This window comes from Kogia breviceps, chromosome 3 (genome assembly GCF_026419965.1).
Source record: "Kogia breviceps isolate mKogBre1 chromosome 3, mKogBre1 haplotype 1, whole genome shotgun sequence".
Classification (NCBI taxonomy): Eukaryota; Metazoa; Chordata; class Mammalia; order Artiodactyla; family Physeteridae; genus Kogia; species Kogia breviceps.
In genome coordinates this window covers 140970904-140986873 of record NC_081312.1, presented here as the reverse complement: position 1 = coordinate 140986873, position 15970 = coordinate 140970904, and the positions used below count along the sequence as shown (strand labels likewise).

At 35.1% G+C, this 15970-nt stretch overlaps 1 protein-coding gene across 6 annotated transcripts in view; it reads right to left on the bottom strand.

The window, feature by feature from the left end:
- ICE2 (interactor of little elongation complex ELL subunit 2) overlaps positions 1-15970 on the bottom strand; it is a 67753-nt gene that overhangs the window by 33872 nt on the left and 17911 nt on the right. For all 6 annotated transcript variants that reach the window (XR_010839798.1, XM_067029750.1, XM_067029751.1 and 3 more), the window contains exons 7-10: positions 8024-8161; positions 6774-6890; positions 6444-6603; positions 5299-5480 (exon numbers count right to left, since the gene is read on the bottom strand). Coding sequence is in view for 5 of the 6 variants with exons in the window: in XM_067029750.1 (XP_066885851.1) it covers positions 5299-5480; positions 6444-6603; positions 6774-6890; positions 8024-8161 (597 nt within the window). In the remaining variant the exon portion in view is untranslated. The remainder of the gene's footprint in view (positions 1-5298; positions 5481-6443; positions 6604-6773; positions 6891-8023; positions 8162-15970) is intronic.

Genomic DNA, 15970 nt, shown 5'->3' with positions numbered 1-15970 from the left:
GTTAAAATTTCCTAGTCTGATAAATTTCTTTTTACAATTGTTAATTGGAATCAGGATCCACCCAAGATCCCTACACTGCATTTGGCTGATGTCTCTCAAATTTATTTGTCAAATGGCCTCTCCCCCATACGCTGCCAACTCCCAATCTACCAGGTATTTGCAGAAGAAACTAGATCAGTTATCCTATAAAATTTTCCATATTCTGGATTTTGCATCCCCATGATATCATTTAACACACTCTTCCCCTACATTTCCTATTAAAATGATCTAGCAGCTTGATCAGATTCAGGCACATTTTAAAAAACTGAACATGTTATATGTGGTGCTGCGTACTTCCCACTTCAATCAGGAGGCTAATGTCGTCTGGTTATCTTTCTTCTTGTGATATTACAACTGTTCTGTGGATTCATCAAGGGTCAACAAACTAATCTAGCCGTTAAAATTCCTTATTAATCTTCTAATGCTTTCAGCAGTCATTGATGATGATCACTGCCTAGATTCACTATTTCATTAGGAACTGCAAAATGGTAACAGTCATATTTCATCATTACCTGAAATACAGTTTGTACTGGAAAAGTAAGACAAAGACTTTAATTTCCAAACATCAGTTTTCAGAATAATGACTTGATACACTAGCACCCTCCAAAGGTGACTAATACTTTTTAAAAAGATATTATTATAAATTCATGGATTTTAACTATTTCATGTTTCCATCCACTGCTGTTATTCTTTGTCATGGTCAAACGGGCACACTCTGGCTAATGGGAAACCCTTCAAGTTGGCACTGGCATCTTTTTTATATAATTCCAATATTATTATAAGGTTTTTACTTAAGTCCTTTGATTGGCATTTGTATTTCTTAGGCTAAAATTCTTGGTTTCTAATATAAATGTAAGTACTTATTTGCTTTATCATACTATCTAATGTGTTCAAAATAACAACAGCAATATCATTATTAATAATATGATTACTAAATGCAGTTTAAGATTTTTAGCAATTCTTTTTGAACTAAGGATATAAATCTTTAAGGATGTATAGACACTTAATTCTCTGAGTGATCACTTTCACTTAAACAATATATCTTGGATATCACACTACAGTTGCACACCTAGAGCTTTCTGATTCTTTTTTATAGGCATACCTTGGAGACATTGTGTGTTTGGTTCCAAACCACAAAAATAAAGCAAATACTACAAAAAAGTAAGTCACACAAATTTTTTTGGTTTCCCAGTACATATAAAGATATGTTTACACTATAGTCTATTAAGTGTGAAATAGCATTATGTCTTTAAAAATGTACATGTCTTAAGAAAAATACTTTACTGCTAAAAAGCGCTAACCATCATCTGAGCCTTCAGCAGGTTGTAACAGTAACATCAAAAATCAATCACAGATCACCATAACAAATATGATTAGGTTTGAAATACTGCAAGAATTACCAAAATGTGACACAGTGACATGAAGTGAGCAAATGCTATTGGAAAAAGGGCGATGACAGACTTGCTTGATGCAGGGTTACCACAAGCCTTCCATTTGTAAAAAAACGCAGCATCTTCGAAGTGCAATAAAGCAATGTGCGATAAAACAAGGTATGCCTGTAATAGGTGCATAGTATGCTATTAAAGATGTACAGTTTATTTAATAAGTACCCTATTAAGGGACATGATGACTGTTTCTAACGAATACCTATAGTTGCAGTGAATACCCTGCACAAATATCTTCTTTTCCTAGTGTACTTCTGAGCTACATTTCTAGAAGTGAGATTTCTAGGGCAAAGGATGAACACATTAGTTTTCATCTGTTCTGTGGGTACATCTTTCTTCATTTGACTGTAGAAATGTTATAGCAATTATCTTTGCTTCCTCTAATAACTTTGTAAGAATTTCCATCAACAATCCTCTTCTGTTTCTCATGTTCAATTGAGATGGGTGCACCTGCTTCTGCAGGAGGACAATCCTGTGTGAGAATGTGCCAGGATAGCTTTCTTAGCTTCATAGCTCTAAGCTCATGCTTCCCTGTTACCATGATGTATGCATGTAAGTTTGTATGTGGTTTGTGTGTGCATGTAAAATCTTTAGTACATTCTGATATCTGCTTTCTCTATTTCCCTCTCTCACAATTATCTGAAAACTTATTTTTCCTTTACCTTTAATGTCCTTTTTCTGCTCAATATGAACTTTACCACTGGTGAATTTTCCTGAGCCAAGGCTTTTGTCTCGGAAGAAACTTTGGCTGGTTAGTTTCTAGAGTTCTTAGGACCCAGGTCATCTCAGAACCATTTGAGTTCCTGAGTGCCCCTGCACTCACCTACAAATTAGAGCCCATCCACATTATTTTCACTTTTGTTATTCTTTATTCATTCTTGCATCTTTCACCATCCTCTTTCCATCTGGGATTATTTTCCTTGTGCCTGAAGAACATCCGTTAGAGGAGGTCTGCTAGTAGCAAACTCAGTTTTTATCTGAAAATATCTTTTCTTAATTTTTTATTATTTAAGGATATTTCACTGGTTAGAGAATTTTAGTAAGAGGGTTATTTTCTCTCAGGAGAATATATTGTCCCAATGTCTTCTGGCTTCCATCGTTGTTTTTGAGAAGTTACTTGCCAGTCTAACTCTCAGTCCTTTATAGGTAATGTGCCTTTTGTTTCTCTGGTGGCTTTTAAAGAGTTTTTTCTTTGTCTCCAAGTATGGTTTGGTCCCATTACCTCTTTTACACCTCCCTTTCGGCTGCAAGTACACAAATGTTAGACATTCTCACTATATTCTCTATACCTCTTGACCTATTCTCCATATTTTCATTTTGTTGCCTGTTTCATTATAGTCATTTCAGACCCATCTTCCAGTTTATTAATTCTCTTATCAGTTTTATCTAATGTGCTAATAACCCCCTTTACAGAATTCTTAACTGTACTTTTTAAAAAACAAACAAATAAATATTTATGTATTTATTTATTTGGCTGCATTGGGTCTTCATTGCAGCACACGGGCTTCTCTCTAGTTGCAGCGTGTGGGCTCCTCTCTAGTTGTGGCATGCGGGTTTTCTCTTCTAGCTGTAGCGTGCAGGATCCAGGGCGTGTGGGCTCTGTAGTTGTGGTGCAAGGGCTCCAGAGCATGTGAGCTCTAGTTTGCAGCACACGGGCTCTCTGGTTGAGGCGCACGAGCTCAGTAGTTGTGGCACATGGGCTTAGTTGTCCCGTGGCATGTGGACTCTTAGTTCCCCAACCACGGATCGAACCCGCGTCCCCTGCATTGCAAGGCATATTCCTTCCAATTAAAGCATGGCTTTAATTTTCTTGCATGCTGTATAATTAAACAGAGTTGGCTCACAGTTTGTGACTGATAATTCTAGGATCCATTTCTGTGAGTCTATTTCTTTGGTCACTGTTTGTGATGGTTGTTGCTCAGAGTATCCAGTACATGAAAAGAAACTTCATTTTTATTTACTCCTCCAGTGTCTAGTTATCTTTAAATGTTTTCCAGATGCTATATTTCAAAACTTATTTGTAGAAATAATTTGAGGCTCAAAATGACATTCTATTCCTCTAAGAATTATTTTCACTTGGTTTTGCTAGGTATCTAGAGACACTAGCAATCCAAAAGCATATGAATCCAAGTTCAAGGCCTGAAAACCCAGAATACAATCAACAAGAAAGCTGATTTAGTTCTTGTTCACTCTTACTCCTGGGGTATAGCCCTGCAGGGTGCAAGCTCATGGTGGAAAACTGAACTCTGACTTTTGTCCCCCTAGTCCTGTGATGCTGCCAAAAGCACATTTTCTGTTGCCTCTTCAGAACTGGCAAATACCATTCAGGGCAAAAACTACCCTAAGTGACAGGCTTACCAACCTGGATTCTGGTCTTCTTTAGTATCTCAGTCCTGTAAGTCCCCCCTATCCTGTTAGGTCTTTGATGATTCTAAGAAATAAACGTATATAATACGTCCAGCTTTTTTTAGTTGTCATCAGTAATGGAAGGCCCGAATTACTTGGTCTGCCATTACTGAAAGAAGTTACTCCGTCACTTTTCATCCCTCTTAACCTACTTCATGTTTCTTCATAGCACTTGTTACTTACTGACATTCACCTCACACCAATATAAATTTTAGGTAGATTTAAAAATGTAAAACAAAACAAAAAAACAAAAATACCTCCAAAAAACTTAAGTTGGAAGTGCTTTATGACATACACATCATAAAAATACTGAAAAGCAAATGGCAAACCAATAAAAAACATAAACAAATATGAAAGACAAAAGGCCAATATTCTTAAAATAGTATGAGCTCTTATATGTAAATAAGAAAAAAGTTTTCTATTTTATTTTCTAATTTTGTTTGCTCTCTCACTTTATTCAAGTCCCTGTTCAAATTTCCTGTCCTTGGAAAAGCCTTCCTGATCATGAGTCCCATTCCCATGTCTTTCCCCTTAACCTACTCCATTTTTCTGCATAGCATTTATCAATACGTGCTTTTTTGATACTGTTTTAATTATCTGTGCCCTCTGACACTAATGTAAGTTCTGAAAGAAAAGAGACTCCATTTTTATTTACTGCTGTATCCTCAGTGCATGGAAGAGTGTCTGCTCAATAAATATTTGTGGAACGGATGAATAAAGTTTTGTATAAACAGAATGTCTTGCTCTAATAATCATGCAAAAATATTTCAAAATACACAAAATAATAAAAGCTAGCATTTATTGAGTACCAAGCATTGTTCTAAATGCTTTAGGTGTATTAATTCATTTAATCCCCAATAATTCTATGAGTTAGGTTATCATGATACCCATCTTACAGACAAAGCAAACTAGACACAAAGAGATTATGTAGTTTGCCTACGGTCACGCAGATAATAAGCATACACTAAAAAGGATTAACAATCCGGCAAATTCTTTCTGCCCCAGTCAAACTCATCTATTCCTTTTCATACTTAAAAACTCTTGAATACGAATGAGACTAATTAAATAAAACCATCACCACTATGATCATCATTATTGACTGAATTTTTAGTACATACGTACTAAAGACTGTGCGCACAGCATCTTACGTATAAATATCAAACTTAATCCTGACAGCAATTTTATGAAGTAGGTATTATCATCTTTCTTTTATAAAAGAAGAAAACTGAGACTGAAGGAGGTTAAATTAGTTGTCTAAAGTCTAGATCCACGTGAGGTTCAAGTTTAAGTTTCAAACTAAAGTCTGTATTTTTAACTACCAGAGTTAGAGACTTGCAATAAAATGTTATTCTTCAAAAGGATAAACAAGTACGTTTTCTTAAGGAAAAGAAAAGAAAGCATTACATACATCCATTTCAGATATATAATCTTCTGGTTTGTCCATAAATACTGCAGAGACTGGAACAGTTGTGTTTTTGGACATCATGAATTTTAAGGGAACTTCATGGAAGATTTGATTTCTCTCTCTCATTGTCATTTTCTTTTGGGGAAGTGGTGAATTAATATAAATTACTTTAACTGGTTTTGAACCTTAAAACAGAAAAAGAATGGGAGTGATTAGTTACTAGTAGTCATATTAAAAAACAAAAAACAAACCAGGATGTATAACAGAAGAATTACTAAACAAAGAGACACAGGATAGGAAACTGGAAGCACATGTCCCATATGTGTGCCTTGAATGGAAAGATTTTTAAAGTCCCTTGGAGATCTAAGGGCAAGAGACTCTTACTGACAAGAAGAATATGTTCTTTTTCTAACAATTTAAAAAAAGATTTTCTGTTTTTTATTGTTATACTTTTACTGTCACTATTACTCAGTTCCTCTTGGGTTATACTTTCAAAAAGTGATAAAATGTTTACCACAAAGAACATATTACATTTAACACTAATTTGTAGTTTTGTTTTTAGACATAGTCTTTCATTTACTCCAATTATGTTACTACATACAAGAATATTAATTCTAAAAGATATGAGAAAATTATTAAACATGAACAAAAATAGAAGGGGAATAATATTTTGTACAGAATTTATGTGTAAATATTAATTTCACCATTAAGACAGAGACTATCTTATAAGTATAGACTTATTTAAATCTGAATTCCAATAATAGGTAAGTAAATAAACCCTGGAAACCAACCCATTTGAGGCTGTCTAATAAAGTATTACATTCCTTTTATTTCAGTGAAAGACAGAAGAACCTCACCATTTAATGTATCTTTGGCCACCCTAAACTATACTTTTGTCTCTACTTCTCACACACCCAGCATGCATACAGGTCCTGTAAATCTAATAACTCATTTATGAGTGCCCATTGTATACTTAGCACTACATATTAAAATGTTCTTCTACTGAATGTAATTGTCAAATTTACATCCTCCTTAAATCAAAACTTAGCTTTTTGTATTGTCAAATGACCACCTATAATTAGACAGCTGAAATAGAACTGTTTCAACTCCTCTTTTGAGAGTGTTACTTGACACGGCAAATCACAAACCTGCGACAGGTATTACTTGAATACACACTGGAATTTCCCACTGTTCCTTGTAGCTTGGTCCATGATTATTTAATAAGGTAAATAATGCTTGACTAGTTAGAGCTATCTGAGGGTGATATCTTGCAACAAGCTTCTCTGCATTTGGGTCTTTACTAATGTCCTGAAAAACAATATAAAACTTGTTACTTGATTACACTTATTGGAAACTTCTTTGATTAAATAATGAAAAGGGAGAAATTCAGGGAGGGTACTTTAGAACAACCAGGTTACATGTACTTTATGAGGTACAGAAGATTGCTTAGGAAGATCCAAAACCACTTTACTACTTACATAATGCATAGCTGCAGCTGTTTGTTCTGGTGTTTCAGTGGTAGGTATGTTATCTTTTGACAGCTGTAACCTTGCAGGCATTGAGGGAAACACTGTTTTCACATATTTTACACTGCCCTAAATAAGAAAAAAAAATGAATGTTTTATTGCAGAAATCTTGATGTATTTTTCCCTGGAAGTATCTTTTCATCATATGAAACTTATAACTTAAAATTCTTCATTGTACTAAATGCAAATGTCAAATTTAGAGCCTTCTTAAGACACGACCTTAACGTTTTTACTTGACAACCACCATATAGTTTTTTTTTTTTTAATATATTTTTTAATTTAATTATCTTTGGTTGCATTGGGTCTTAGCTGGGTCACGCGGGATCTTGCGTTGTGGTGCACAGGCTCTCTAGTTGTGGTGCGCGGGCGACAGAGGGTGTGGGCTCTATAGTTGGGGTGCGTGGGATCTGTAGTTGAAGCATGTAGGCTTAGATGCTCTACGGCATGTGGGATCTTAGTTCCCCGACCAGGGATCAAACCTGCGTCCCCTGCATTGGAAGGCTGATTCTTAACCATTGTACCACCTGGGAAGTCCCCCATATAGGTTTTTTCTAAAAAACGGGTCCAAGATAAGGGTGCCATGAAATTTTCCCTGTCATTTAAAATTCTAACCTCTCATTTTATGAAGTACAAGTCATAGCAGGGTATAAAAGAAACTCTAAAATATCTTCTTTACACACATATACTTCCAATATGATTTTAAGTAAAATCCCCTTAAAAGAAAAGGGGCTTTCTGCTTGTATTCAGAAACATAAAAGAGATGGACACTAAGAAAAGAAAATCAAGAAATAAAGTTGGTAGTAATATATTTTTTTAACTTTTTCTTTTTTCTTTAAATATTTATTTATTTATTTGGCTGCACCAGGTCTTAGCTGGTAGCACACGGGATCTTCGTTGCGGCATGTGGGATTTGGTTCCCTGACCAGGGATTGAACCCAGGCCCCCTGCACTGGGAGTGCAGAGTCTTAACCACTGGACCACCAGGGAAGTCCTGGTAGTGATATTTTTTAAAACATCAAGTAATGGTAGTCATTCAATAAAAGGGGACATATTTGTACTGTGTATTTTAAAAATTATATCTCGTTACTGCTCAAAATTTAAACATAAATACTGAAATATATCTAAATTATGCTCTGTGTGAAATACAGATGATGTTTCAGACAAAAATAAGTTCATTTTAATTTTCTTATGGTAAACCTTACCAATGCGAGAAGAGTTTTTTCTAACTTTAATCCCATCTCTATTCTGAATGGGAAGAATCCCATTAAGCTGGTGACTTCATGGAGAGTATAGAATTCTGGATACTTTTTCACTTGTTCAATACAAGCTTTTAAAATATGCTAAAAAATAAAAATTAAGAGAAATTCATTTTTTTGTACTTCTCTAATAATGCAACAAAAATAACTTAGTTACATGTGACTAAATAATTATTCATTTCAAATATGAGCCTCATTTCATTAACCAAACTTCTAACAATCCAGGCATACTGTATATTCCTTACTTGATTTAAACTCTTATCTTTCGTAACAATTCTTTTTAACCTAATTTCTTAAAACATTGATGTTTAATAATACTAAAATTAGCAACTGTATTAAAATTTAAAGTTAGAGAAGACACATCATATTTTCTCTGCTATTTAAGAAACTGTCAAAGAAATAAAGCTATGTGAAAATTTTAACACACTTTATGGGAATAAAAGCAGTTACATGAATGATTAGAAATAAGTAAGGTTAATACCCTAAAAAGATCCCCAAGCACGATGAATTAATGAAGTAGTTATCTTACAGGTCATTCTAACCTTCAATCTAAAAAATAAATGAGAAATTTTATAACTACTTCAAACGATGGACTATTTAGTATTTTCTCCTCTCCAAAATGTTCTCAAAATATTAATGACTTACCAGGAAATGCAATGAGGAAGAAAAATTCACAGTTTCACCCAAGCATGTGATAACATGTAAATAACTCAAAGAAGCACAGCAGTTTTGGAGGGGGTAGGGGAGTTATAAAACCATACATACTACATTATCTTCTAAGAAACAGCTGTCCCTAGCATCTTTGGAATCCCCCATGGATCCCAAAATCTAAGGATGCTCAAGTCCCTTATATGAAATGGTACAGTACCGTCAGCCCTCCATATCCACTGATGTAGAATCCGCGGATATGGAGGGCCAAATGTATGTGTTTTCTCTTCTTCTCTCAATGATCCTTTATCTGAACCTTTTAGAATATTGTTTATATCACAAAAGCTTTTAGCAATAAGCATATTTTTATATCTTACACCCTCTTTCCCTTCAGATATTTATAAAGTGTGTCAAGTTACAAATCAATAACATTACTCCAGTACCTCTTTTTATCTATAGTTTTATATCCTCTTCTCTTTCTTTAATCCTCACTCTCTATTATCTTTTACATTTCCCCCCTCAAGTCTACGCTTTTCAATAATGACCTTGATATTTAATCAGGATATTACTTGCAATTAAGGCAGATATAGATTAATATGAAGAAGTTCTGTTTGCTCTTAAAAACCCTAGTAAACTGCAAACTCGGATCTGCATAATATCTTTGCTCCTCATTTATAATATTAGTCAACTTTCACCCTTAATATTCCTATCCTATAGAAGTCATTACAAAAATATGAACATGCAAAGGAAAGCAATATATAAGAACTATGTGACATATAGACTACTCTGATCAGATATTTACCAGCACATCTTTCTTGGTAAAACTATGCTAGATGTTACAGTGTTTTTTAAGTGAGTTTCACTTAACTCAGTAATTATGGCAAGAGAAAAATTCAAGGGAAAATCTAAGACAGTTTTATACCTGTACTCAGATACACTACATAGTATTAAAGGTATTTCACAAGTGGTAGATATTAAGTAACTAAAGGATCATTATTTAATATATTCAATTAAAAATTTTTAATTAGTAATTTACTTATGTTTGAATAACTGCTAAGATTGAACAAAGGAGGTTAAGAGTTCAGGCTGTTCCCCTTCATCACCCACTCCCAACTGTTATTTAACACTCAAAGTATCTTGAAAGTTAAAAACACCAAAAACACATGCATCATTTACAAAGAAAGATGAAAATAACTATGCTCCAGAAAGAGAAAATATAATATGTTTTCATACATTTTGAAGCTTAAAATTAAACAGATACTGCTTCTGGCAATATGGTAACGTAGGTACCTTGAAGAGCACTCCTATCCAAACAACACTAGATGCTGGATAAATTACAACTAACAATTTTCATGCATTGCTGGGCTCAGTAAAAGGGAGGAGAATCTCCAAGGACCATAAACAAATAAATAAACGCCAAACATCTAGAATGAGGAGAAACAGGAGCAGTGAGCAGGAAGAAAACCCATGAAAGGTGAAGTGGCTTGAGGGCAAATGCCTCAACTAGTTCTAAGATCAGGTAGGGAGCTGAACAGAAGAGTCATACATTTAAGGCTTGAAAAGCAGAGATCTGAACAGATATCTGTACAACCATGTTCACAACAGCATTATTCACAACAGCCAAAAGGTGGAAGCAAATCAAATGTCCATCAATGAATGAATGGTTAAACAAAATGTCCATATACATACAATGGAATATTCAGCCTTAAAAAGGAAGGAAATTATGTCACATGCTAGAACATGTATGAATCTTGAAAACATTATGCTAAGTAAAATAAGCCAGTCACAAAAAGACAAATAGTATATGATTCCACTTATATGGGGGTACCTACAGTAGACAAATTCAGAGACAGAAAGTAGTAGCATGGTGAGTGGCACAATAATAAATAAATATTTCGTGTTTGTTCCTGGTTCCTGACACACAGCTCCTAAAATTCTTGGAATCCCCTAAGTGATAGGAATGTCTTTTTTATGCTAATTAGATGACAAAAGGCCCATAGATAGCTAATCACCAGCAGCCAATGATTTAATCAAGCATGCCCACTAAATCAAATCTCCATAAAACTCCCCTTAACAATGGGATTTGGAGAGCCTTTGGGTTGGTGAACACATGGAGGTACTGGGAGGGCAGTGTACCTGGAAAGGGCATGGAAGCTCTGTGCCTCTTCCCCCATACCTTGCCCTATGCATCTCTCTCTTCCACTTGGCTGTTCCCGAGTTGTATTCTTTATAATAAACTGGAAATAGCAAGTAAAGTGCGTTCCTGAGTTCTGTAAGCCATTCTACCTAATTATTGAACTCAAGGGAGGGATGGGTCAGGGAAACCCTAGGCCTACTGTATGGAGAGTTGGAGAACTGGTTGGCATGGGGGAAAAATACCACATATTTGGTGTTAGAAGTGTTGTGAATAAAACAGTTCAGAAACAGGTATAGAGTCTCAGTTTTACAAGATGTCTTCATCTTGTAAAAGTTCTGGAGATTGGCTATACTACAATATGAACGTACTTAATACTATAGAACTGCACATTTAAAAATGGTTAAGGGGCTTCCCTGGTGGCGCAGTGGTTAAGAATCCACCTGCCAATGCAGGGGACACAGGTTTGATCTCTGGTCCAGGAAGAATCCACATGCCATGGAACAACTAAGCCCGTGCCACAACTACTAAGCCTGTGCTCTAAAGCCTGCGGGCCACAACTACTGAAGCCCACGTGCCTAGAACCCGTGGTCTGCAACGAGAAGCCATCACAATGAGAAGCCCGCACACCACAACAAAGAGTAGCCCCCGCTAGCCGCAACTAGAGAAAGCCCTTGTGCAGCAATGAAGACCCAATGCAGCCAAAAATAAATAAATAAAATCTATTAAAAAATTATAAAAATGGTTAAGACAGTAAATTTTATGTTATGTGTATTTTACCATAATTAAAAATTATTTTTTTTAAATGGAAGGATATTGACACATGCTATAACATGGGTGAATCTTGAAGACATGCTAAGTAAAATAAGCCAATCACAAAAGGACAAATATTGAAAAGACTCCACTTATATAAAGTACCTACTGAAATTAAATTCATAGAAATAAAAAATAGAATGGTGGTTGTCAGGGACTGGGAGGAAGAGGGAATGATGAGTTATTATTTAATGAATACAGAGTTTCAGTTTCGGACAATGGAAAAGTTTGGGAATGGATGATGAAAATCTACTTACAACAGTGTGCAAGTATTTAATGCCATTGAACTATCCTTAAAAATGGTTAAAATGGTAAATTTTATGCTATATATATTTTACTTCACCAAAAAAAGAGAAATGGAAGACAGACTGAATCCTAGGAAGTTTGGGAACTCCAGAAAGAGAGTTGGGAAAACAAAAAAGAAGCAATAATTGAAAATGGCTGAGAATTTTCAAGAACTGATGATGGATTTGAATCTATAGATACAAGACACACAATGAAACAAGTAGAATTTTATTCTAATAAAGTACATTGTAATGAAATTGTAATACACCAAAAATTAGGAGTGGTCAGAAAGAAAAGGCAGGTTCCCTAAAAAGAAAAATGACAATTAAACAAACAATACACTTTTCAATAATAATACGTGAGCCAGAAAAAGAATTATATAGTCAAACGCTGAGAAATAAAACAAACTGTCAACTTAGAACTATGTATGGAGCAAAACTATCTTATTAGAATGAGAGCAAAATAAAAATATTTCCAGGTAAACAAAAAAAAAAGATTGTTCATCACCAACAGACCTTCACCAAAGGAACATCTAGAACATATAACATTTCAGGAAAAATGAAGAGGATTTCCAAATGCAGATTTGAAAAGAGGAGATGGAAAGGCAAAAAAAAGGTCCAAATTTGTAGATAAATGAAGACAAACCTTGTTCATATAAAATAATAATGTAGGTAGGTTTAAAAAAGAGACAGCATTAAAAGAATAATATCAGTGAGGAGGGATATGATGAAAGTCAAAATGCTCTATGGTCTCTGTAGATGTATAGGTTAATAGAACTAAATAGAGTTGAGAAATTTACCCATAGGTCAATGGCAACAAGGTAATTCAATAAGGAAAATATTCATTGTGAAAATTCAAGAGTAACCACTAAGAACAACAACAACAACAAAAATGTATAAATTCCTAATCAATCGAGATGAAAAAAAGAAGGGGGGAAAAAGTCAATCCCCTCAAAAGAAGTCAAAGAAAGAAGTTTAGAAAAAGACAAATAGAAATCATAAACAGGTTTATATACATAAATTATCACAATGAATGTAAATGACTTAACTTTTTGATTAATAGGCAAGAGATGGTCAGATCTTATTTAAAACTGCATTCTAGCTAAACATCATTTTAAGAGGTATTTGTTTCCATAATTAAAAATTATTTCTATAGTTCTATAGAATCTATAGAACTTTAATATAAGTTCTATAGATTCAAAGCAATCCCAATTAAAGTCCCACTTAGTTTTTTTTCTAGAAATTGACAAGCTGATTCCAAAGTTTTCATGGAAATGCAAAGAACCAATAAAAGCCAAAACAATTTTAAAACAGAAAATAGTTGTAGGATTTCCACCAAATGGTTTCTTGTAGTCTTCCACTACAAGACATGGTGGTATTGGCATAAAGACAAAGATATAGATTAATGAAACAGACTAGAGTCATGAAATTGACCCACACATCATTGGTGAAAAGGCAATTTAATGAGGGGGAAAAATAGCTTTTTCAACCAATAGTGCAAAACAATTTCTCAACATTGGCACTGTTGACGTTTTAGACCAGATAATTCTTTGTGTTGGGGGGGCCAACCTTTACATTGCAGGATATTTAAGAACATTCTTGGCTCTACCTACTAGATGCCAGAAGCACTCCTTCCTCAGTAATGAGAACCCAAAATATTTCTAGACATTACCATATGCCTGGTAGGAGGCAAAATCACTCTCAGTAGAGAATCACTATGCTTGAACAACGAGATATGCAGATGAAAGGAAAATAAACTTTGACCCAAACCTCACATCTTGCACAAAAAAATAACTTGAAATTAACATACACACATTCACATAAAAGTTAAAACTATAAAACCTCTAGATCAGGGTTTCTCAACACAAGCACTACTGACATTTGGAAGTTCCATAATTCTTTGCTGTGGGGGATGTTATATACATTGTAGGATGTTTAACAGCATCCCCGGCCTTTAGTCACTAGATACAAGTAATTCTCTGCCAGTTGTGACAATCAAAAAAATCTCCAGATACTGCTGAAGTCCCCTGCGTGGGGAGTGGGCATAAGGGTAAAGGAGTAAAAGTGACCTCGGATAAGAACCACTTGGGGTTGGTTATTAAAACAATATTTCTATGCTAGAACACATACAAGCATAAAACACCTGCAAAAATTAGACTTCATTAAAATTAAAATTCTGTTTTATGAGAGACTATTAAAAAAATTAAAAAGCATGTCACAAACTGGGAGAAAACTATATATATATATATATATATATATATATATATATATAAAACAGGCGTGGGCTTCCCTGGTGGCACAGTGGTTAAGAATCCGCCTGTCAATGCAAGGGACATGGGTTCAAGCCCTGGTCTGGGAAGATCCCACATGCCGCGGAGCAACTAAGCCTGTGTGCCGCAACTACTGAGCCTCTGCTCTAGAGCCAGTGAGTCACAACTACTGAAGCCCGTGTGCCACAACTACTGAAGCCCGCGTGCCTAGAGCCTGTGCTCTGCAACCAGAGAAACCACCACAATGAGAAGCCTGAGCCCCGCAACAAAGAGTAGCCCTCGCTCACTGCAACTAGAGAAAGCCCGCAGGTACCAGCAAAGACCCAATGCAGCCAAAAATTAAATAAATGAATAAATAAATTTGAAAAAAAAAACAAAAAAACAGGCTTGTATTCAGAATATATAGGAACTTTCAAAAATCAATAAAAATAAAAACCAATAAAATTAGCAAAAGATGTTAACAAACATTTCACAAAAGCCAATAAAAACACAAAAAAGATGTTCAAACATCACTGCTCTTTGGGGATATGCAAACTAAAGCCATAATGAGACACTACTACACACCATAGGTTGGCTAAAATTTAAAAAGATTAACAATGTTAAGTGTTAGCTAAAGTGTAAAACAACTAGAACTCTTATACATTCACTGTTGGCGAGAGTATGAAATGGTACATCCACTATGGAAAACAGCTTGGCAGTTTCTAATAAAATTTAACTTTGTACACTTGCCAGATGATCTATAAATACTATACCTAGTTATATACCCAAGAAAATGCAAATATACGTCCCCCCAAAATCTTGTACAAGAATATTCTTAATAGCTTTATTCAAAATTGCCCCAAACTGGAAATAACACAATTGCCCATCAACAGTTGAATTGGTAAACCAATTCTGGTATAACCATACAATAAAACAAAAAGGAATACATTATGGACACTTGCATCAATGTGGATGAATCTCCAAAACGCTGACTGAAAGAAGTCAGATACAAAAGAGTACACTGTGTGTGATTCAATTTTTATAAAACTCCAGAAAAGGCAAATCTAATCTATGGTGACAGAAAGCAGATCAGTGGTTTCCTAGGGCCATGGATGGAAAGAGGCACAGAGATCTTTTTAGTGTGATAGAAATACTCCATATTGGGACTTCCCTGGTGGCACAGTGGTTAAGAATCCACCTGCCAATGCAGGGGACATGGGTTTGATCCCCAGTCTGGGAAGATCCCATGTGATGCAGAGGAACTAAGCCCGTGTGCCACAACTACTGAGCCTGTGCTTTAGAGCCCGTGAGCCACAACTACTGAGCCCATGCATCACAACTACTGAAGCCCATGCACCCTACAGCCCACGCGCCATAACTGCTGAAGCCCGTGTACTCTAGGGCCCGTGTGCTGCAAGTACTGAAGCCCACATGCCAAGAGCCCATGCTCCGCAACGAGAAGCCCCTGCTTACTGCAACAAAGACCCAACACAGCCAAAAATAAATAAAATTTAAAAAAAATAATAATAATAAAATACATTAAAAAATAAAAAATTATAAAAACAAAGAAAAGAAAAAGAAATACTCCATATCATGGTTGGGGTCATGGTTACACAGGAAGATTCACTGACATGCACTTAAAAATCAATGCTTATTGTATGTAAATTTTACCTCAGTAAAATTGATTTAAAGTTAAATGTGGGTTAAAAAGGGAGAGTTTATTCCTAGAAGAGAACATAGGCAAAACATTCTCTGACATAAATTG